This window comes from Vigna radiata, chromosome 6, assembly GCF_000741045.1.
Source record: "Vigna radiata var. radiata cultivar VC1973A chromosome 6, Vradiata_ver6, whole genome shotgun sequence".
Lineage (NCBI taxonomy): Eukaryota > Viridiplantae > Streptophyta > Magnoliopsida > Fabales > Fabaceae > Vigna > Vigna radiata.
The window spans coordinates 31,362,344-31,387,376 of NC_028356.1; the positions used below are offsets into that span (position 1 = coordinate 31,362,344).

Genomic DNA, 25,033 nt, shown 5'->3' on the forward strand with positions numbered 1-25,033 from the left:
CTAAAACATTAAAAATAAACATCTTACAAAAAAAAAAAAATTAACTCAATCTAAAGTCAGCTGGACAAAATAGTTGTATAAGTTACTATAGGATTTCTTCTTAACAAAAATGAAAAAAAGTTAAATAAAAACAAAAAATAAAAAGTATAGAAGGGAAAGAGTTAGGAAAAAAAACATGTGAATAAGAAGAAACATAAAAAGAAGGAAAAATAAAAGAATGGGAGATGCCAGATTCTTACACAAACGAATGATTGTCTCTATCTTAAGTCATTATAAGCTCTCGGATAACGACATAATGCCATCTTAACTACCATTTCCAATATTTTCACTAATCCTAATTTTTTTTATTTATCTTTTTATATGTTTCATTACTATTATTTATGCATAAATAATAAATATAATACTTTTCTATTAAACTAAAATGATATATGATAATAAAAACAACCAATATTATCTAAAAAACTAGAAATAAGGTATAAATAGAAATAAATTTGTGAGATTTTAAAAGTGAGGAAGGAAGATGAATCGTTTACTAATTTGTCGATAGCTGATTTGTCAACACCTCAGTGACTCATTAACTAAAACAAAATCATTCTGAAAATTCAAGTCCAACTTAGGTTAGTCCACTTCACTCACATCCCAATTTCATGTAATCAAATAATATATTCTTCTAAGTTAGGATGAGAATAGAGATTTAAATACTAATTAAGAAAGCGATTTTAGTGGGAAGATTCTATTATTTTAGTGTTTTTTAATGCAAGGCAATATAATGTCAACCAATATTCATCATTATTATAGCATATGTATCACTAGAAAAACGAATAAATTTTATGGACAATTTAAATAGATTGAATTTAAGCTAACATAATCATTTAATATTTTAATTGGGAAATATTTAAGCTTTTATTTTCGTCCTAATAAGTCCTCAAACTTTATATTATTTTTATAAAAAAAAAACACCTTTGGTTAGGTTAATTGGAAAAATTCATTTAATCCCAACTAAAATGTCTAAATTCGTTCATTTTGGTTAAATCGATACAAGAAAGGTCTATATAACAGGGTAATGATATTTACACAACATTATTTTGACAAATTTGAACATTGATTACGTGTTAATCTGTGATTGGTGAAAAATTACTTCACAATCAATAATAATAATCATAAACATTATTGTGGAGTAATTCTTTACCAATCACGTATTGATACGTAATCAATGTTCAAATGTTGTAAAAAAAATGTTTTCTAAATATCATTATCTATTATAATATAAGTTAAATGTTGTTGCTTATCAATTTAATGATGTTTTTAAGGTAGTTTAACGACGCTAATTTAATGATGTTTGCGAACCCAATTTAACTAAGCTGGATTAAGTTTAACTGATTAAAATTTTATTCTATTAAATCCGACCGATCCATGGAGAATTGGTGATAATTACTGCTGGAAACCACTGTATTGTAAAGGAATAGAAAATTATTATAGTTTCTTCTGTTTCTATTTATACATTACAATTTTTTCGGTTCATAGAAAAATGGTGTTACTCCAAATTTTATGGTTAGAAAGGAAGCACATGTTGTGTAACACGAGAATGCATAAACAGAATTGAAAGAGTGGGCACAAGGATGAAAGATAGTAGGAAAGAAAGGGAAATGCAATAAATCAAAAAAGCATTTTCACAAGTTTGTGAACCGAGTAACGTTGACATGCTTGAGAATTGCGTTGAGACAATTCTCATAAACTAAAACTTGACGTGGACACGTTCATTTTCTCCATGTTGTTTCATTTCTCCACTCATTTTCTATGTCTTTTCTGTCGTTAGAATATCCAACCTCCCTGCAAAATCTTCTCACGCATTTTTTGTGAACAAGTGTGAGGCATGTTCTTCGCCGTGGTGTTGTTCTTGTGATGGAATTGGCATATTGATGTGTTGAAGGGTGATTCTGGGATCTAGCAGAGGCAGAAGCGTGTGGATCTCTGCAATTCCTGTGGCTTTTTCCATCTGGGTATAGTTGGTTTGTTATGGGGTGGAGATACAAGGCAGGATTGTTCCTAATACTTACTGTGGTTATCATATGGGTCACCTCTGCTGAAGTCACCCAGGTAAAGTTTTGCCAATTCTATGCTTTCAAAATCTACCCTTTTTCAAGCTTCTTTAGGCATGTAATTTCAATGGATTTTGTTTGGAGTCTGTGGTGAATGCTTTCTAGATAATGTGGATATGTGTGTATTTTGTTGTTGTTTGTGGTTGTGTGTACTTTTCCATCAGTGAAAATTATGTCTTTTCTCCTTAGGCATCTTTGGTACCAGCTCAATGTAATGAAACAATTTTGGGGTTGTTGTCTTGGTATATAGGTATAGGACCTTCTGTACCATAGGAGTTAGGTCTAATGTTATAACGTGATGAACCATGGTTCAAATCCCCGCTAAGAAGGTGTCCGATAGTGTTTCAAACAAGATTGTTTCTCAAGGAAAGACCCATGTGAAACAAAAAGGTAAACATATGACGACCTGTCAAAAACACAATTAATAATTAGGATGATATTGTTACATCAATTAGGATATGTGTTGGCATAATATGCCTTGGTTTTGAAGGTTCCTAAATCATAAGATCAACCTTTGCATTATACACTGCTTGAAGTTGAAACTTCACATGTCAATCTACAAACCTCTAGATGAGATTGGAAGTTCCATATGCAAGAATAATTTGATTGCAAGGAATAGCTAGCCCAAAACCATGCAGGTTGCTTTGAATTTATGAAAATTGCAGACATGCATTATAATGTGTCTGAGGGGACCACTATTCCCGGTTATATTTCGTGATCTTGTGTTTTAAATATGTTCATCAAAGGATGTTATGTATATTGAAGAGTATGCTTGAAGATTTCTTATTTTAAGGTCGGTGCATTTACTTCTGTTATATGGAATTTCTATTTCTGAATCCATTATCTACACATGGTCAATTTTCTGTTGTTGAAACTGTTAAAAATTGAGGTTCTTCTCAAGGGGTAACTTTTTATTGGAGATCCGTAACATGCAGTGTCCCACCATCCAAAAAGCTTTGTCTGTACAATGCTTCTCAGTTATTTTTTTTCTGTACAGGATATTTTTATAGATTACAAGCAGCCATTTGCAGTGACATATCTTGGAGCTTCTCTTATGGTAGTGTACCTCCCAATAGCTTTCATTAAGGACTGGTTTTATAAGTTATATAAAAAAAAATCTTCTAAAACTGGAAAAGGTGGGGATGAGTTTGCTGTCCGGATTATGTCTCCTCGCAAGAGCAGTGGAGGGCAAAGGAACAGTGAAGTGGAAATGGGGAGTATGGCTCGAAAAGATAGTGATGCAGACCTTTCAATGAATGAGGAATCAATGCCATTGGTGGCTAAATATAATGATGCTAATGCGACAAAGGCAAACAAACAACTTACTACAAGAGAAATTGCTACTTATGGATTTTACATTGCACCTATCTGGTTTCTAACAGAGGTAGTTAACTTAAAATTGATATTTGGCGTTTGTAGTTAAGCAGAACCAAATCATGCCTTCAACTAAATTATGTGATTATATCTTTTAACTGGTCCATGAGCTCCCTACTATTATGAAATACATGAACACCTACACACTGTTCAAAAATTCTAGCATGTCTTAATTTGGCTATAGAGGACAATAGAGTAGGTCTAACAAACTTCATTAGGATGGATCATTATTAAGCTTTGATACCATTTGGTGAATTAAACTTAACTCAATCTTACAAAATTCACTTACGAGGTAAATTCTTTTTGTGTTGCTTTCAGTATCTATCAAATGCTGCCCTTGCACGAACTAGTGTTGCAAGCACAACAGTGTTGTCATCTACTTCAGGACTCTTCACTCTCTTCATTGGTGTTCTTATGGGGCAAGAGACTTTGAATATAGCAAAAATAGTTTCTGTCTTGGTCAGCATGGCCGGGGTTGTGATGACAACTCTGGGGAAAACATGGGCTACAGATGATGCTCTAGCAAGTCCTTCGTAAGCCTTTCATATTGCTTTTAGAAAAACCACCTTCTTTATGCATTATTTCTTTCAATTTTAACTGATAACGGAACTTAGCATTAGGTTGTAGAAGTTAGTTCTTTTTCATCATATACTCTCTAAGCTTGTTAACAAAGTTCCTCAATCCAAATTCCTCATGTTTTCCGTTTTTTTTCAGAATGAACACTGGACAGTATCTTATTTATTCAGTTCTTAATTGCGTACATACATTGCCACCTTGATGTTGACCATATTGTTACCACTTCTATACTATGTAGGGAGTAGATTCCTTAAAGGGCATAAGATGTTAGGTGGAAGCTTATGAATTTCTTTATATCTCTCTCATAACTGACCCCTCTTTGTCCTGTATCACATTTTTGAGAAATCTGTCTCCCCGTTTCATTTGTGTATTAATATAAGTTTTATTGATTATATAATAGAGACCAGAGGAATCAGAAAATCTGTGCAAATGTTAGCTAATTGTTTTGGTCATATGCTGGACATTCAGGAATCAATTTGTTGTCTTTCACGTATTATCAGCTTCTTGCTCTCTGTAATACTATTTTTTGGGCGTTGACAGTTGATATTTGTGTTCAGCAATGGACAGCGCACTCTTGTTGGAGATCTTTTTGGACTTCTCTCAGCCATTACATATGGTCTGTTTACAGGTTAGGCAATGTCTTAGTTTTTTGTTCATGTTCTTTTTTTCTTCTTCTGAATTTCTCAGATAATTTAGACAAATGGTGAATTGCTTATTTGATCTTAACGTCTCACAGTTCTTCTTAAAAAAGCTTCTGGGGAAGAAGGAGAACGGATTGATGTGCAAAAGCTGTTTGGATATATTGGATTGTTTACACTTCTAGCACTATGGTGGCTTAGTAAGTTTTTCAACTAGCACTTACTCTATAGACTATAATTATTGATGAATGTCTTGTTTTAAGGTTCTCTGAGTCCACTCCTTTTTATGTGCTCATTTATAACTTTGATTTCTGTTCTAAACTAAATTGCTAATTTCCCTGTATGTTTTTCTTAGTCTGGCCATTGTCAGCCATAGGAGTTGAACCTAAGTTTACTATTCCTCATTCTATTAGAGTGGATGAAGTGGTGCTTGCCAATGGATTTGTTGGAAGTGTTCTCTCAGACTACTTCTGGTAAATGAAATGAATCTGACTAATTCCCACATACATGCAGAGTTATCCAAACACTTAAACTAGAGTTCATTTTATGTACACAGGGCACTCTGTGTTGTGTGGACAACTCCCATTGTGGCCACTTTGGGCATGTCACTCACCATTCCTCTTGCTATGTTGGCTGACATGCTGATCCATGGTCGGCATTATTCAGTATTGTACATTTTTGGCTCAGCTCAGGTATTGTTATGGCTAAAGATATATGCAACTTTTAGGAGTTCAGGTTCTCTGCTGGTTTTTTTTGGTGCTATTCTTAAATATATAGAAGCTCTTTCATTTATTTTTTCTAAATTTTTAATTTTAACCTGGCACAGGTTAATTTTAATTTATGGAGAAACTCATTTCATTTTTTCTTTTTCTAAAAGTTCTATGAAGAAACTTTTTACATATCAATTAGTAAGTTAGTTGAAGTAGCTTCCACATGGCACATTGTTTTTTGTTGTTCTAGTAAATTTATATGTAGCTTATGTCCAATAATGTATGGTTCAGTGAAATTTACCATCAAATGAAGTATGTCTTCCACATCCATAATTCCTTGCATAGTTATGACTTACATGACAGTTTTCATCCATAACCTAGGAAATACTTTTCATACCATGATGTGCTGTTTATCAACTCATGTTTGGATGACACAATCATCAAAGCATTCAACATGGTTGTTCACATATTAAAGGATTTCCTTTTGGAACTGAGCTGCAGGTATTTGCAGGCTTTGTGATAGCTAATATTTCAGATAGGATATCCAAGGTGGGATTATAGCACATTCTTTCCAATAATGATTCTTTCTTTGGTTGGTTATCTCCCACCACTTACACTTAAGTGTTATTCAAATGTTGAAAAAAAACAAACAATGCATTAATATAGGGCTTTGTCATGTTCAAGGAAAGTAACAAAATTGTGATTTTCATGTAAAGGGAAAGTGTTAAAGGTGAGCTTGTAGCCATGGTTGTAAAGAAGCAACTTTACATGGTGGCTACACAAGTAAATCAGGTCTTCAAAAAATTGAGAATATCACTAATATTCTGTCTGTGCACATATTTATGCACTGATATCTAACCAGAAATCAAAAGGGTATGACTTTTGAAATAATTATATAAAATAAAGATATATAATATACTAAGGAAAGTTATTAAACATATTTTTTTTATTACCATGGAGTATTTTCTGTCTAATAGGGGACTAATCTTGTTTGGATAACCTTATCATTATTAATAATTTATTCATAGTGAAGCATTTGTTGTCCATTGTTAACACTATAATAAGCATAAATAGAAATGAAAGAAAAGATATTGAAAATTTAAAATGAGACTTATTTTTAAACTTTTTTTTTCTTATATCATGGAATGGAATGTTGAAAGAAAAGGTAAATGTGTTTTTTTTTTTCCTCAAATTACTATAAAAACTTGTATTTTCCCTTTTATTTTGTGAAAGTCATGTAAAATATTCTCCTTAACAAAGTGTATATGGAAATTATGTTATAGTTTATTGTGAAATTTTATTTATCATATAAAAAACACTCGATTTATTATTTATTTAAAAGATATTTTACATGACTTTTACTAAATGTAAGAATAAAATATTTTATAATTTATTTTATGAGTAAAACACAAATTTTTATAGTAATTTAGAGATAAAAAAACATATTTAATTCTAAAAAGAATGTTAATGTCAATTTCATGTCTTATGTTGTTAAAGTAATCTAAGTAAGTTATTCATCATGGATTTCTTATTTGCAGGAAAATCACATCCAAGATATTAAATGTTAACTAAATAAATCAACAAAGGTCTTGAAAAAGAAGTATGTGAAGAAAAAGAGAGTTGAAGAAAGTGTCCATTTTTATGCATTGAAGCCTTTTGGACAACAAAATTTCAAAGTCATGGTGGTTTTTTGTATTGAGTGTGGAAAGAGAAAAGAAGAGTTTATTTATCAATGCCATGTCAAAATGAGTGTTATTCAAAGATGTGTAACAAGAAAAAAAAATGGCAAATGGAATGGCTCAAGTAGATTGTATATATAGGTTTTCTTAGTAAAACAAATATGTTCAAATTTTACTTTTATTGAGAGACATTGTAACATACTTCAATTTCAAATTATGAACATGATTAGTCAACAACTATCAAACTTTTATTTGTTTTGATTTATAAAGTCTCTTGTCAAAAAATTATTTGACATCAATAATTACCATTTAACAACTTTTTATAAGAGTAAAATGTATTTTTAATGAAAAAGAAAATAAATAATAATAAATATTAGTATCTTATGGGTGTAAAATATCATAAAGATTTCTAATTTTTCAAATACATCCCAATCTAGACCAACAAATTACTATATTTATATATTTATTGTTATTCTTTTTTAGATTCAAAATACCCACGAAACCCAATTTAGTCATAAGTATGAATATGATTGATAAAAAAGGTTGTCATGATTATAGAACTTAAGAAAGAAATAAGGTATCAGCTATGTCTCTGTCTTTGGCAGCTGCCATTTCTATTTGTTAGTGGAAATGAATGAGGAAGGTATAAGAAGTTCAACCGTCAGTTTCAGATGTTGTTGCAAAATATTTGCTTTATCTTTTCTTCTTAACATTTTTTTTATCTATGTCTTTCGATAAGATGTGTTTTCATATTCTCTTAAACTCAACATCACATGTCATTCCGTGGTTTTTAAATTTTTTTTTTCGAAAAAAAAAACTTTACCACTTTTCAAACGAGGATCTTGTCACCTATAGAGATAGTGTGCCAGTGATATAAGTTATTGTTAAAAAAATGGTTAAATATATATTTTATTTCTCATATTTGTTCCCCATTCTCAATTAGGTCCTCATGTCTTTTTTGTTCCAATTGCATCCTAATATTTGTAAATTTGAGGAATTAAGCCCTCTCCGTTTTTCTTTTGTCTCAATTGCATCCTAATATTTGTAAATTTTTGGCAATTAAGCCCTTTCAATTGGCCTACGATGTTAGTGGCGAGTTAACGGAGAGGGCTTAATTGCCTTAAATTTACAAATATTAGGATGCAATTGGGACAAAAAAAAACATGAGGACCTAATTGAGAATGGAGAACAAATATGAGAACTAAAACATATATTTAACCTAAAAAAATTTATATAAAAAAATCTTAATTTAGTTATTTTATTTGTATTTTGTCTTAACTCAGTTTTTTTTTTTTAAAAAGTTGAACAATTTCATCCTCTTAATATTAAATTTAACCTTTATATAGATATATAAAAAAAAATTCACTAAAATTGATATTTTCATTAAAAGTTAACTTTTTATATAGATGTATAATGATATTTTTATTAAAATTTAACTTTTCATCCTCATTCGACCTATTTTGATAGACCAATATCAGACCAGGATTAAACAGATCGGATTGACTCATTTTACACCTTTAATAAATGTTATAATTGTTATAATAATATTTTTATTAAAATTAATATTTTTTAATAAGATTAAGTTTATTTAAATTAATATTTTACTTTGAATTTTATTTAAATTTTGTTTCTAAATTTTAAATATATTTATTTTAAATTGTTATAAAACTATTTTAAAATTTTATATTTGAATTAATGTTGTTGTTTTTAAACCAAATTTATTTTTTTGTATAGAAATTATTAATATATAAATATTTAAAACAAAAATTAAATAAAGTTTAATGTAAAATATAAATTTAAATAAATTTAATATTGTTAAAAAATATTTAATAAAAGTATCAATTTTAATGAAAATATCATTATTTAAATTTGGTCTTGTGGGATAAAATTGTTCCAGTTTTTAAAATTTTAGGAAGACAATATAAAAATATTGAGTTGAGATTTTTTATATGACACTCTCCTCAATAGTGACATGTGATAGTATCACAACTCATCATACTATCTCTGTCAAATAATAAGATCCTTATTTAACACATAACAAAGTTTTTTTTTAAAATAAAATAAAATAAAAATCTAAAATTTTAAAAAAATTAAAAAATAAATACTGACACATAACACCGAATTAACATAATTATTAATGTGCTAAAAAAACAAATTTCATCATATTTAAAAAATGAAAAGTCTATTAAAATTACTTAAAACCTAAATACTGAATTAAAATTTCAGTATATGAGAATCTGGTTTTAACCTAAATAAAATTAAATGATAAATTACCAAAATGAAAATAATTCTGTTGAAGAGAAATGCATAAGAATCAGAATGGAAATAAATATAATTTATAATCAATGTTTATTATTCTTGTTATTACAAAAAGGTAAAACTATAAAAATTATTGTTATGGTATAAATACCCACTGATTTTTTTTATTATATAATCAATTGGTTATTTAAGTATTTTTCTTATCCTTTCTTCACTTTTTAGTATAAAAAAGTTTAGACACGTCATTTTTTTCTGCAATTAAAATAAATTAGTCTTGTCTCAGAACTCTCAAATTGCCATTTAACGCTTAAAAACTAAATTATTCCAAAAATACATAAAACATTGAGTTATTGTGTAGAAATCTAAATTAACTTAAATAGTTTAAAATATTATCTATTTAGTATAAATAAAGGGAAAAAGGAAAGAAAATAAATAAATAAAATATAAAGTAAAAACAAAATTATTTTGTTTAAAGATTATTCAAGTGAAAAATCTAAAAATATTAATCACTAGATTTAACAAAAACAACATGTGATTGTTAATGTTACCAATTTAAATTTTAATTTATAAATCAATTATAATTTACTATATTAATAAATAGACTATTTTAAATATGATTATTTTTTATTTTATAAAATGCATCTAACTTAATCAATAATGATTAGTTACGTTTTGTCTTTAAAATTAGGTTACTATCTAATGCAAATTTTTAAATATATTTTAATTGTAATTTTGGAATGCGTATACTAGAAAAAATCTTGACTTGCACAATCATTTAAATTATATTTTTTAAAACTTTACGTGCACAATAATTATATTTAAAAACTTAAATTTAAATATTGAATGCATGATATTATTAATAAATAATTATATATAATATAAATTATTTTATTAATACGAATATTCTTTAGATTACAAATTAGATTATGAATGATTTAAGTTGTGATATAATTTTGTTAACTAGATGTACTTACTAAAAAATGCTTTAAAGTTTAATTTAACATGTAGATATACATCGTTTAAATTATAAAGAAATAGTTATTATTATGATTTTTCATGGGTAAATTATAAAAAGATAGTTATCAAGAATTTTGGGTGGAAGATATTCATATATTAGACTTCAATGAATCATGAATAAATTAATATAAGAGATCAAGATATGATCTAAATTAACATATATTACATTACAAATTTGTTTGTTACATGATTAATAATAGTTAGTAACATCGTTATTTTGTACATAATATATTTATAGTTCTTAAAAAAATATTTTTAAACTTTAAATACAAATATTATAAGAGGAGTTATAAAATATAAGAATATATATATATATATATATATATATATATATATATATATATATATGGGTTTGCTAACTTGCGTACACCTATTTTTCAGTTGGTACATTTTAGCAATGTGTACCGGATTTCAGTAGACAAAAATACCCTTATATCATGAATTCTAAGTTTTAAGGTTAAGGGTATTTTAATAATTTTCATTCTCAAAATTAAAAAAATAAAAAAAGAAACTCCCGAAACCCTTATTCACCTCTCTCATTTCACTCAACTCTTTCTCTTTCATCTCTTTCACTCCAACCTTTTCTCTGTCATCCCTACTCTAGTCCCAATTGAAAAAAATCAGAAACACTTGTCTTATTTTAATAATTTTCATTCTCAAAACTAAAAAAAGAAACCACAAACCCCTATTCACCTCCTTCATCCCGCTTAATCCTTTCTCCTTCATATCTCTCACTCAAACATTTTCTCTGTCATCTTTGCACCAGCCCCAAGTAAAAAACACTCATTATTAAATAAAATTGTTAGAGAAAAAAAATACTTACATAAATAAAAAAATTAAAGCACCTAATTTTTTCTTTATATAATTTTAAATAAAATTTCAAGATTTAGAATTTTTATTGTTTGATTTTATCGTTGAGAATTTTATTGTATTTTGATTTGTTTTTTTTTAGTAAAGGAAAACAAGTTAATGATTTCTACCAAAAAAAATTAAATGGCCACGGAGCAATGTTACATAGTAGTCTCAGAATGTAAAGGAAGGATGCTCATAAGTCTTGGTGCAAGTTGTATCTGTCAGCTCTAATATATATATAGTGAAGATAATGAAATTAAAGAGATTTTGAATGAACTTTTTTTGGAAGGTGAATATGTCAATGACTCAACTCTTTACAAAATTAAATCGTTTTATAATGAGTGTTTTTTTAGTTGGGGCTAGTGCAGAGATGACAGAGCAAATGTTTGAGTGAGAGAAATGAAGGAGAAAGGGTTGAGAGGAATGAAGGAGGTGAGTAAGGGTTTGATGTTTCTTTTTTTAGTTTTGAGAATGAAAATTATTAAAATAAGACAAGTGTTTCTGATTTTTTTCAATTGGGACTGGAGTAGGGATGACAGAGAAAAGGTTGGAGTGAGAGAGATGAAAGAGAAATGGTTGAGAGGAATGAGAGAGGTGGGTAAGGGTTTGGGGGTTTCTTTTTTTATTTTTTTAATTTTGAGAATGAAAATTATTAAAATACCCTTAACCTTAAAACTTANTAGCAAACCTATATATATATATATATATATATATATATATATATATATATATATATATATATATATATATATATATAATATTCTATTTTAACATTTCTAAATTTTTATAACTTCATTATTATTTTATTTCATTATTTCTATAATCTTTTACTTATGTATAACATACAATCATCATAGATACCATAACACCATAGAAACAAAAAGTAACCTAGTCAAATTTTAACAACATTACATAAAACAAAATCATCATCAAATAAAAAAATCAAATTATCCTACAACACAACCTTCATATCTCAATTAACCTTCTTATGATGAAAACTCTCCGGTCATACCACTCACAAAATAAAGGCTCAAAAGACCTAGATCCCGGATTAGGAATTTACAAGAGGTTTGGCCTCTATTGGGTCTCCAACCGCCCTTATTAGGCCTAAGATCACATATGAAGAGATCCACTCTAGCATGTAATAAAATATACAAAGTAAGACATTTGAGCCTTGTATTTGGGCCAAGTAGAATAGGTTATTTGAGCCTTGTAATTGGGCCAAGTAGTGAAGGGTTTTTTGGGCTTATATTTGGGCCAAGAATAAATTAGGATTTGACTAGGTCAAAGAAATCTACCTAGGGTTTTTATTAGGCTAACTTAAGTTCAAGAGAAACCCTAGATCACTTAAAGCAAAGAGGCGTGCTCAAGCTCACATTTAACACATGGTGCAATTTGGAAAGCATGAGTGGACAAGTGCCACTTGATCCACTCATGGTGCCTTATTTTTTAGAGCACATGGGAGATTCAAATTTGAATTCTCTCTCCAAAAGTTCAAACTTGTCATATTTGAACCTTATAAAGTGATGTGATCATCCCTTGTAAAATCACATTTGAATGAATATTGAATTATTGTAGAAATTTCACTTCATTAGTCTTAAAGATCCCTTTAAGATAGGTTTTCCTATTCAAGGCTATTAGCCTTCTTCCTTAAGAGATATGGTCAAACATCTCTCTCTAAGAACACTTTCACATTTCCACTTCATCTTAGCTTGCTTCAGTTAAGCTCTATTACTATGGGCTGAGTGATGGTCGATCGGGTATGATTGCATGCTGGGTCGAATGGACCGAGCGGTCAAGGTGCAGAATAGAACTTCGCAGTCGTTCGGTCACGACAGCAGTTGAGCAGAGTTAAAGCGTAATTAATACGATAACTACAATTGATGAGTGATTAAGGTTGGTATTAATGATCATTAAGAGGTAAATTAATTGGTCAGATTCTTGTAAACTCTATAAATAAAGGTTTAATTTCGAGGTAAACTCACTTTTTCATCATTGAATTACTTTAGGCCTCCAAAGAAAAATTCTGACTTGAGCGCCGAAATATCTTCTGTGGGTCACCCCCCACAAACCGATCAGTCACCAAGAGCAAGGAGAGGAGCAGACGTTCGTCCAGGCAAGAGAGTTGAGCAGGAGTTATCCTCGTCCCAATCCAGCAGAAACAAGCTCCATTCATTCCACTTAAAATCTTCTAGCAAGCATGGTAAGAAGCTCATCATGTGGTATTCAAAGCTCCGGTTCTTCAAGAGCTAAGTATTCTTGACCTAATTATGTGTGTTTCTTAGCTTCCTTTACTTGTTTTAAAGTGTTATCACCAATTGATTTGTGCTTACTTGTCTTTAAGTTTGGTTCTTGCTTCATTTTGAACCATATGTTTGCGTCTAGAATTCATATGTAATATTGTGTATGTTTTTACATTTTATTGAGTCTTTGATAATTTTAGATGATATGATTGCTTTATTTTGATTCCTTTCTCATTTTATGATCCCCAAGTTGTGTCTTAGAAGTCATGTGTAGTTCTTTCATGTCATGAATTCTCTTATCTAGCCATTTTTTAAGTAGTTTAAAAGTTGAATTTTCAAACACTATGATCCATTGTGTGCTTTTGTATTTCAATTTTGAGTTTATGCTTACTATTAGATCATTGGTAAGTTCCTAGAGTTAGATTTTTATGGAGTTTTGATTGAGTTTGCACCATCTAATTTTGCTTTTATATTTCTTCCTCTGTCTTTTATGTAAAATTCAAAATATCTTACGTGTTGATTAGTATATATGTGGCTTGTAACCGAGGGTACAAAAGAAAATAAAGAAAATAAGACTTCTCAAATACAAAAGTATACAAGTGTTGATAGAAAGAAGAAAGTGATAAGAGATAGTAAAAAGGGACAAGTCTTTTTCGATTATTACATCTACTTGTTTTGTTAAGAATTTTCTACATTGAAATAACTTCATTACTAGAAATTAAAGCCATAGAGCTCTCAAAATTTCTATTTTTGTTTGTGTGAGTTTGAGATAGCAACAATTGAAGACAAAATAAGTATATATAATTTTCTAGGTTAATTTTAAATTTTGTAATCCAATCTAGTGCATATCTTAGGATTTCTTTTTGTTTTTCTTGCAAACTTTGTTTCTTGTTTGTCTAAATTTTTGGCTACTTTTTTTAGACTTGTTTCATTAATACTCTATTTGAGTTTGATTCTTCTAATTGCAATTTTCTTACTTTAACTTCTTTGGCTTCTTGAAGTAGAATTACATTAGTGTTTTCTTGAATATGGTTTTAGTAACTCTTTAAAGCATCCTAGAAGGTGATAAGTTGGATTGATGAAGTTACTTTGTTTTATTTTAAGTTTATATTGTTTTATTTTTACACAACTTGTATTTGGCCTTTAAATTTACTGTCTTGGAAAACCCTTTTGTATTCTTCTATCTCTTAAGTGTGACCTACTTGTAATAGAAACTGTTTGTAGACGATAAATGTGTCTTGAAAATTCACAAGTGCCAACAAGCTTCGCCATAGGACACAACTAATTTAGTATTAAGTTTCGGTTTACGTTAAAGTAATCTGACAAGCTCTCAAATACTAATTTTATTACTTATAAGTCGACTTTAGTTTTAGTGTTTGTCTAATATTTGTTTTTTTCTTTTGTGTGTATAACTTTCTCTTCTTTAAGAAATTATTATTATGAAAGATTATGAAGGTAACTTGAGGTAGTTCTGATTAAGAAAAGATTTGATATTTAAGTAGTTTAAGTGACTCACTTTTATTTAAAAAGATGAACTTAGAAAAAATTAACACTATTTCTTTATAATTAAACTCCTAAAAAATAGAAAGCTTAGACATCTTGTATCTGTATTATACGCTTAAAGAACCCATTAGATGAGCCTAACAGTAAGTAAGGTTTCATTATAGAAAAAAAATCTATAATGAAATAATTAATATTTTCAAAAGTATAGTACAACATATAAGTGCAATTATAATTCATTTATTTTGTAGAAAAGAAACTTTACTTAGCGGACAAAATAAGAGTTTAGAATAACTACAAAGTACAATGCCATTAAAGTTGTAAACAGTGTTCTAGGGCTAAAATTTTAAATTCTAATACATAAATGGTAGAATTTTAAAAAAATCTTAGGCTAGGTTTTTAATTTCTACACAGAAAAAGTTTTGTTGACAAAGATGAAATCTACTTTCATGATTTTTAGGTTAAGAAAAAAAATAGTTAAAAAAAACTAAGTCTTTATTATTAATCCAAAATATTCCTAATCTAGATGGAATGCTTAAGTTTATTTCTTACCATTTATCCGTAAATTTCTTACATTAAATTACATAAGTAGTTTACTATCAGTCATTAAAAAATACATATTTTATATTTACATGTAAAGTTTATTAATTAAAAGGCTTAATTCTTTTAACTGGAGTTTTATCTATTTTTAAAATTTTGATATATATTTTTATAATAATTATTCAAAAAAATATCATTTAAGATAGATATGATAGAAGTCAATTTTTATAGGGGGAATAAATAACACCCTAAGTCATTCTAGATATCATCTTGCCAAACAAAACCTTTCAAGAAAAAGGTGTGTTTAATTAAATAAGAAATAAAAGAAAGTTGAAAAAAATCTGGAAATTTGAACTCTAAAGTCAGAGTTACCAAAGTAAAACGCAGTAACAATTTTATATATATATATATATATATATATATATATATATATATATATATATATATATATATATATATATATATATAGTTAAATGAATTTATATATTTATCGGTTACAAATTACAATTGCAGAAGAAATGAAAACTTTGAATCGAAAACAGAGTCCTCGTCTCTTATCACTGATTGAGCAGTGATCGAGTTGCGAATTGCGATTATTCGCATCACCACCGGTTCGCTAGCGTTGGTCGGAGATGGATACGTTACCGACGACGAAGCGCGGCGGCGGAGGGAGATCGAAGCCCGTTCCGACCTCCAAATCCTCTCTCGTCATGGCCTTCTTCTCTTGCGTAGCCTGGCTTTACGTCGCTGGCAGGTACGTACGCTCTCAAGCGGTTCAGTCTTTTTTTCGAATCGTTTCTCCGAATCGCTTTTGGATCCATGGAATTAATCTTGTTGCATAGTTACGCATTGATTTGTGATTCGCAACGCGATTATGCTCTTCGGTTTGAACGTAACGGTTTTGCTCTATGTTTTTGGTTTTTTTTTTTTTTTTTTTTTATTGTTTTTATAAGCTAAAGATTTTACGGATATGGATTAAATAAGCACAGCTGTGAGTGATAGTTGTTTTTGGAATTGTTAGGTTATGGCAAGACGCAGAGAACCGAAATGTACTTGCCGGTCTTTTAAAGAAGAATTCAGCTCAGGTTTATTTTTTCTTTGAATATTTCTCTGATGTTATTATTGTTTTATATTATAATAATTCATTTCTAGTCTACAAACTTATTTTATTGTCTCGTTTTTTCTTTTTTTGTGGTTACTAGAGGCCTAAGTTTCTTACAGTGGAAGATAAATTAATGGTGCTAGGATGCAGGTAAGCTGTTCTTCCTATTTTTATTTTTATTTTTTTAATTTTAGCTTTGTTCTTTCAATGATGTGTTGTTTGGGTGATATTGGTGTGGATGGATCATGGAACCGGAATTAATGTGTGTGTTGCTTTACAGGGATCTGGAGAGGAGGATTGTGGAAGCTGAGATGGAATTGACATTGGCTAAGAGCCAAGGGTATCTCAAGGGGCAGGGCCAGAAAAGTGCCTCTTCTGATCGTAGGCTTCTTGCTGTTATTGGTGTGTATACTGGATTTGGAAGTCGGTTGAAGAGAAATGTCTTCAGGGGGTCTTGGATGCCCAGAGGTTTGTTTTTTCTTTTGGTCATAGAAAATTCTCTATTACGCGCTTGAGTCGTTTCAACGATGTTTTTTTTCTTTTTTTTTTTTAATTACTATGAAGGAAGTGTAAGATAGTGCTAATTAGGAGGAGGGTAGGGTAAGGTAGAGTCTTTGTAGGAACTGATCATGGCTCAGAGGGATTTGGTGCCAGTTGACATAAGGCTCTGTGCTCTTTTGCTTTGTCTTCACTGCGATCAAGTTCATTGGTTGTGATGCAAACGGAGTTTGGTGGTTTGTTTTTGTAAAAGATAGTGATCTTGATATTTGGTTGAGGAAGCACTTTTTTTTTTCATTTGAATTTGACAGTGATTTTGACACGCCCAGTTTGGATTTGGGTTTGATTTGGACTTTTCTTTCTTTTATTCTATTTTATTTAGCTAGTTTGTTCTTTCAAAGTTTTTTTGAAGATTGGTTTCGATCTATACATTGATGGTTTATTGCTATTTTCATGATTTTATAATTTCTACTTTTCTACCTTTGAGCTCCAAGGATTAATTTTATTATTTTCTGTAGAAAAATGTTAAAACTATGGTTCATCATATACTTAGTGTTAAAAGCCTTGATAATTTTATTTTTTTTCATATTTAGGGTACATCTGTTGTGTTTGTAAGTTTTAACCATTAACATTTTCATAATCTTTTTGGTTTGGTAAGTTACATAACAAATTTGATATATTGCATACATTTTGAGTTACTAGAATGTAAACAGTTGATTAGGTTACCTTCTGGTTCACTTCAATATTACTTAGTCAATTAACATCTTATCTTCACTTTTCTGACAGGTGATGCCTTGAAAAAACTTGAAGAAAGAGGAGTGGTCATTCGATTTGTTATTGGTCGGAGGTTTCTCCACTTACTTATCCTCTGTACACATGATTTCCTTTTAAGCTACAATTGTTTTTGATCTTCTTTATTTCCCTAATCTAGTACTCCATGATTAAATTATTCAGGGTTCAACATGAGTTAATACTTTTTAATTGACAGTGCTAATCGTGGTGATAGCTTAGATCGCAATATTGATGCGGAAAATCGCTCAACAAAGGATTTCCTGATTCTAGTAAGCAAGATAGTTGTTTTATTGTAATTTGAAGAAGTTTAATATTTTACCTTGGATAATGTCAGTGAACAAGAAGTACTTAATTATCTTAAATTTGATTGATTATAAATACCTTATTTGAGACCATTGTGCTTCGCTATTCTTTTTTATCTAAAATATATTGATATCAATGCTCATTTGAATATGCTTCCTTTTAATCGAACCTTGATAAACAAGCTAAGTGTATATCTTGACCATTTGTCTTTATTACATCAGGAAGGTCATGAGGAAGCTCAAGAAGAGTTGCCTAAGAAAGTAAAAACTTTCTTTAGCACTGCAGTTCAGAACTGGGATGCTGATTTTTATGTGAAAGTTGATGACAGCATTGATATTGATCTGGGTAATGATTGCATATCTATATTCTTATTTAGGAGATTTTTTGGAAAACCTACGTTTTCCTAGATGTTAAACTGAGACATTCTTAACTCTGTTCACTGGCCTAGCAGAGGGTTTAATTGAACTTCTTGATCATCGCCGTGGCCAGGATGGGGCATATATTGGATGCATGAAATCAGGAGAAGTGATATCAGAAGAGTACTTTCTTTATCTGAGTTTGTTGTGATAATATATCTGTCTATGATAATTGATTTGTGGATATATTGGACTGTTTTATGTGGTATAGATGGTTCAAATCATGCTAAAAGTTGTTTGACACTGTCCATGTTTTTAAATAGAACTTTTTAAAGCTTCTTCCTTTTTATCTATCTTATGTTGACTATTGTAGAAGTGTGTTTATCTGCAAATTAGAGTTAGCTATCAGATGTGGATGCCTTTTTTCGTTTATGTTAATTTCTGATAGCTTAGTTGGCTTTGAATTTTTTATCTATCTAATTTGCCTACTCGCAAATAATATTTGTTGCTTGTTATTTTCTTGTGCATCCAAATTGAATATTATTATTTTAAATAAATTGTCAGATATTGAATCTTGTGGTTGAGTTTTTGTATTCAACTAACAAGCATCTTATTTTGAGCATTTTTCAGCGGAAAGCCATGGTATGAACCTGATTGGTGGAAATTTGGTGATGAAAAATCGTGAGTAATATATACCTTTTTTTTATACTAGAATTATCTTCAGTTTCGTTGTCTTGAAAATTGAAACCATTTTATTATTTTTTTCTCGTTGTATCCTTGAATGAACAAGTGTGTGATCTTCACAATATACAACAGTATAACATCAATGCTTGCAAACATTGGGGGAACATGTATTTGACTTAGGCATATTAAACATGTTTTTATATCTGCCAAATGTTGGATTGTTGAAACAGACGACTTGTGATGATTAATTAGATAAACTATTTCAAACACATTGCTAAATAATGAAAACTGTGATCTGCAATTGATGATTGCCCGTTATATATTAAAGCATTGATTTGTGGAATCCTGTGGTCTTTGCTTTACTTGTTTCTTACAAACATGTCATTAGTAGTGATGTGACAAACTGGATGTAAGCCATCTAGAATCTAATGGATTGTTATAAANTCTTGTTAATCTTTTTGACATTCACTCCAATTCAAATGGATAGGATAGAATAGTTTAATTATTTTAATTTTCTTCTGTTTTACATTATTTTCTTTACCTTCTTTATCACTGTCTCCAATATTGCTCAGTAAAACTAGTTCTCATGCAAAAGCAATGATAAATTATAGTCTTTATATCTCAGTAGGTCTATCGATGACACTATATTCTGCTAATTTTACAAGGGCTGCTTTTCTATCACTAGATAACAGGAGTACTTTAGATATTTTAGATGGTAGATTTCCTTGATCTGTCAGATGCCTCTTAACTAATAGATATTAGCCGTTATAATGATTATGTGGAAATCTTTTATTTTAGTAGTGTGCTGATATAACTTTTCAGTAGTTTTGATGTCCATATTGAACTGTCTTAATTTTGCTAGTATGAAATGAATCACAATTTAGTTATTTTTTCTTCAGGTATTTCCGACATGCAGCTGGTTCACTTGTTATAATTTCAAAGAATTTGGCACAATACATTAATATAAACAGGTTAGTTCTCAATATCGTCTGTATGCACTAGGAACCTTAGAAACTGAAGTAGCATGCTTTGATTCTGGTATGGGTTCCTTCATTCAGCATTTAGTCTGGCAAAGCACGCTTCTGAACTCTAAAAGAGGAGGCTCTGGATGTTAATTGATTGTACTACACAGAAGCATGTTCCTTGTCTGGCATTATAGCTAAAAAAGTTACCTAATTTTCTTTTTATATTTATGTGCTCATAGGGTTACACTAGACACTAAAAATTTCTATTGGCAAAGATGTACTATAATACTTAGTTTTTGACTTACGATTTTTCTGGCCGAATCAAAATACCAAATCTAGTTAATTACTTTTAATAGTTTCCATGTTTTAACTGCTCTATTTTCAAAACTCTGCAATAGATGTTCTCTGATTAAAACCATTGAAGGTTAATAATTCCATCTCCATACCTTTCCATCTATTTAGCACATGAGTAAATATTCAATATAATCCCTGAAAAGATTGAGGCGGTGACTTATAGGTCCTTTAGTAATTTTCTGGTAAATGGGTTTTTGAATAATATTTTCGTTGACACTTTAGTCCTTCGTTATAGGGATCACCATTAATACTAGTTAAAGGGATGAATAATGTAGTAAGGAAGAAAGGTTTTATCACTCCTACGTGCCAACACTTAATTTAGTTGAGTCATAAAATGAAGGTTTTTGTAATTATTTGAAATTAGAAAGTTGATTTAAAATTTAGTACCTGCTTCCAAATCTCCACTTCTGCCCAATCAACTTGCCCTCCTGCAACTCCAAATTAGTTCCAGTCACTGATCCATCGAAAATGCTAAACTCACCACCTTTACTAATCCTCTCATTATTATATGTGGAATCCTTCCACCTATTCTCATCCATCAATATCTCAAACAAATCCTTCGTCCTACAATTAAACCTTTCTATCATGCTAGTACTTTTCACTCTCTTCTCCTTATTTGACTTCCGTTATAATTTCATAAGGATTTTTCCCTGTCTCCAATATTTTCTGATATCGGTGACACTAGAGTCTAAAATAATTCTGTTGGCAAAGACTTGTTAGAAATACTTATTTTTTGGATTCTAATTTTTCTGGCTGAATCCAAATACCAAATCTAGTTAAATATTTTTATCTTTGTTATGTTTTAACTGGTCTATTTTCAAAACTCTTGATGGATGTTCCTTCATTATGACCACAGAAAGTTAATCCAGATAATCCAGTTCCATACCTTTCCATCACCAAATATGAAGTTACTTCATATCTTCTGGGTACAGTAAAAATGAGGGCAGTTGAAACTTGACAGTTGAGTGCTAGTCTTTCCACCTTGAAAAGTTTGGCGTACAATTAAGTTACAAGCTATTTTTTATCCTATACCAAATAATACTGTAGATCTGTAACTTTTCCATCCCATACCTTTTTCTGATTTTTAGACTCAAACAAGCACATCCTAAGACCTAGGTTGGGGGGTGAGACTCACTGGGAAAAAAATGTCTCCTTTTGTATCTATGATGTTCTTTAGAATATGTTTGGGCAATTTCTGTAGCTTTCTTTCTGGGTTTTTCTTATACATGGTTTTTTCCTCGAGGACGCTTACTATACATTTGTTTTCATTTTAATTTCAGCTACTACGTTTTCAGTAATAATTACACAAGGGGGTACCTGGTTGTTACTTTTCACTTCATTTCCTGTTTTTTATGAATCTGTATATGTATATTAATAATTACACAAGGGCTGCCTGGTTTTTTCTTTTCACTATATTTCCTATTTTTTATGAATTTGTATCTGTATAGTGATAATTGCAAAATCTTGTTTTTACCACTACCAGTACAAATACTTGAAAACTAAAGACAGTAAAAATAAGGTGCTTTTGTAATTATTACAAAAGCAAAATAAACCAATTTCGCCCATCTGATAAATATTCTTTGCTCTATCCCAAAAAATTGTAGTGCATCTTTGAAGACCTATGCCTTTGATGATACATCTTTGGGATCATGGATGATGGGAATCCAAGCAACTTACATTGATGACAGTCGACTTTGCTGCAGTAGTATCAGACAAGGTGAAATCCCAGTTCTTATGTTTTGTACTGGTTGTTTTCTTGCACTTAACTGTGGGAAAGGTTGGAGAAGTGGGTGTTTCCTTCCAGGTTTCTTAAGTATGTTTTCTTTGAACTTAAATTGTTTGAAAATGAAAACATATTTGGACAAAATGAAATCTAGAAAAATTAGCAAAACATTTCCCTTAACACGATCTACTATTGATTAAAATTTGTTAAAAACAACAAAATTATGAGAGAATTATTAAATAATATCTGAGATCCACAAATTTGTGATTTCGGAGAAACTTTAACCGATAGAGTGTTGCTAGCGTGCTCATTTAGAAAAAGAAAAATTTATGTATGTTTGATAAAACTAAAATAAAATAAATTTCTGTGTTTCACCAAGTCAAATTTACGTGTCCATTTTCAGACAAGGTATGCTCCTTGGCTTGATTGGCCCAATCACAAACACATCCCCTGTGTGGGAACTCATACAATTTATCTAAAGAAGATCAGTGGCAGTTGAAGATTATGTTCATTCTTTTAGATGTTAGCAGCGAACTTGAAAGGATAACCACAGATTAACAAAGTTCAGTCGTTGGGTGCTGAATTGATAATTTCGGGAGTTCTTCTCTGTTATTGTTTATACAAAACAACTCTTGATGACCAAATATTGAAGAGAAAGACCTATATACGAAATATTGATGTATTGCCTTGGCATTTTTCTTCAACTCTTTATTATGTTTTTGCATTTGATATTATTTGTTAAGGTAGATTCTGTTCAGCAAAACGGTAAAATAAATAAAGAAAACTTAGATCGGTGATAGTCATGGAAGAATTACTTAGTTTTAAAGTGAAAGTACTTATGTGATGAATTTGAGGTTGAAATAGTTTGTAAGTATCAAAGGAAATTCTATTAAAATATGTTGGTTTTCAAGTATGAGTTTAAATTTTACATTAAATTGAATTTCATATAAGCTAAAAGATTTATATAATCCATTAGATTTTTTATGAAAAGTGGTGTTAATATTTTAATTGCGATTTTATAGATATTGTATCTCTTTTATGAATCATTTCCTTAGATAGATAAAATGATGAGTGTTGTTATGATATTTGTGAAATTATATTATCTTTTTCTGGTATCCACGGGGGAAGATACTAGAAACCTTTTCGGAGGTTAGTAGAATTTTAGTATACAAATTGAAGGGCAGCATCACCTGTAGATCTATGTACTGTTCAGTGCCATTATTTTTGCATTTGGGAAAAGGTTTCTTTAAACTGTTTTGCGATCAGATAGTATTTTTTATGGTTAAAAAAATTCTACAAAATTTTACTTCAATGATAACAAACCTCAAATTCAAGAAACTTACTTTATATATATATATATATATATATATATATATATATATATATATATATATATATATATATATATATATATATATATATATATATTTCAATTAATTATAGGTCAAATAAAAAAGAACAAAATTTATACTATTAATTTTTTATAATAAGTTGACTGTGTAAAATTTGAGTTAACTTCAAAATGAAAAGTGTGTATTTTTTTTTTTTCATATTTCACATATCCTTCTTTCTTGCTTTCTCTTTTTCCTTTTTATCTCTCTAAACTTTTGAAGGAGTTTTTTATCCTTATTTTTCAACAAATTCATCTGGTTAGAAGTTGACTAATTATAATTCATATTCAATTGTTTAGAATTTGAATTAGAGTTTACACTAAAATCTCCCTATTCCTTTGTATAAATGTTTAACTGCTCCTATCAGTTGAAAAAAATAATCTTTTAACTAGTTCATTTTGCGAAAAGTTTCTTTTTTTTTATTATTATTAATTTGGTGGTGTTTTCTTAAGTTCGTATTAACTTTTGTATGTTTCTAGCTTCTTCTTTTGGCAAATGTTATTTGAAATTGTTGTTAATTGTATTTTTTAGATGTTAGAACGGGATATTTGGTTATATTTGGTTCGATGGTCAAATTGAGTACTAGGTAATTTGTGTGGCAAATGAGTGCAATAATTAATTTCAAGTTTGTTAGAGTGAATAAAATATTAGATTTGATTTGAAAAACTATTTTTTGTTTTGTTTTATTTTCTTTATCTATAGTTAGCTTTATATATATATATATATATATATATATATATATATATATCATTTAATATGAATGCCACTTAAGTATAACTTTTAAGTGATGAACATAAATTTTAAGAAGAACATAAATTTTAAGAAGAAGAAGATAAGCAAATGGAAGTTTGAAATAAGAGTTCTAATTCAAGACATCGTTTGATATTAAAGAGAAAAAGAAATCTAATCTTAATTTTCTTTTTTCTAAAATTCTTATTATTCAAACAACATTTGATAGAACAAGATATTCTATCATTTAAATAATATTTTGTTCTTTAAATAACAGATGTTGTCTTTTAAGCAATTTACTTATAATTAAGTAAGTAAGAATAAGGTTAAAGGAATATTTCTCTTTTAGAAGCATATTGATCAAGTATTGGAAGAGACTCTAATGATATGACATATTGTTGAAGTGATAGTATGACAACTTGAGTGAGAAACATTTAGTAAAGTTTTCCATGTTTTAATTGATGGATACATAGTTACATCCTCAAACAACCTAAAAGTAAAGTTTAATACATATTCAGGTTTAATTAGTATGTGTTGAGTGTATATGTGGGTATGTGTGTGCATATATCAAAGTGAGTATACTATGTTGGATGAGATGAAACGCATTCTTAAAAGGATATATAACTTCTTTCACAATGTAAATAACATA

General features: G+C 29.3%; 2 protein-coding genes across 5 annotated transcripts; both read left to right on the plus strand.

The window, feature by feature from the left end:
• The first annotated feature begins 1,613 nt into the window (after positions 1-1,613).
• LOC106764508 (uncharacterized transporter C405.03c) lies at positions 1,614-7,303 on the plus strand. Of its 4 annotated transcripts, none has more exons than XR_002668090.1 (9): positions 1,614-2,097; positions 3,097-3,483; positions 3,792-4,006; positions 4,607-4,677; positions 4,786-4,887; positions 5,101-5,160; positions 5,244-5,379; positions 5,899-5,946; positions 6,936-6,977. XR_002668090.1 is itself a non-coding variant. In XM_022781718.1 (9 exons), exons 1-9 carry the CDS (start codon positions 2,017-2,019, stop codon positions 6,963-6,965), a joined length of 1,188 nt encoding a protein of 395 aa, XP_022637439.1. In that variant the 5' UTR covers positions 1,614-2,016; the 3' UTR covers positions 6,966-7,303. The 4 variants fall into 4 exon arrangements, 3 of the variants coding, with proteins under 3 accessions (XP_022637439.1, XP_014504273.1, XP_022637440.1); XM_022781718.1 differs by having other exon boundaries at positions 5,043-5,160; positions 6,936-7,303; XM_014648787.2 differs by lacking the exon at positions 6,936-6,977 and having other exon boundaries at positions 5,043-5,160; positions 5,899-6,171.
• Positions 7,304-15,976: 8,673 nt separating this feature from the next.
• Positions 15,977-23,059, plus strand: LOC106765191 (hydroxyproline O-galactosyltransferase HPGT2). Its single transcript, XM_014649724.2, has 12 exons — positions 15,977-16,241; positions 16,509-16,572; positions 16,690-16,739; positions 16,870-17,057; positions 17,874-17,934; positions 18,076-18,148; positions 18,404-18,527; positions 18,634-18,721; positions 19,169-19,219; positions 20,122-20,193; positions 22,146-22,258; positions 22,668-23,059. Exons 1-12 carry the CDS (start codon positions 16,120-16,122, stop codon positions 22,688-22,690), a joined length of 1,029 nt encoding a protein of 342 aa, XP_014505210.1. The 5' UTR covers positions 15,977-16,119; the 3' UTR covers positions 22,691-23,059.
• Positions 23,060-25,033: the final 1,974 nt, after the last annotated feature.

Coding starts and splice junctions, on each gene's coding strand:
- LOC106764508 (XM_022781718.1), top strand. CDS start 2,017: ATGGGGTGGAGATACAAGGCAGGATTGTTCCTAATACTTACTGTGGTT. Junction 5,161..5,243: donor GTTCTCTCAGACTACTTCTG/GTAAATGAAATG, acceptor TTATGTACACAG/GGCACTCTGTGTTGTGTGGA. Junction 5,380..5,898: donor ACATTTTTGGCTCAGCTCAG/GTATTGTTATGG, acceptor ACTGAGCTGCAG/GTATTTGCAGGCTTTGTGAT.
- LOC106765191 (XM_014649724.2), top strand. CDS start 16,120: ATGGATACGTTACCGACGACGAAGCGCGGCGGCGGAGGGAGATCGAAG. Junction 18,722..19,168: donor GGAGAAGTGATATCAGAAGA/GTACTTTCTTTA, acceptor AGCATTTTTCAG/CGGAAAGCCATGGTATGAAC. Junction 20,194..22,145: donor CAATACATTAATATAAACAG/GTTAGTTCTCAA, acceptor AAAAAATTGTAG/TGCATCTTTGAAGACCTATG.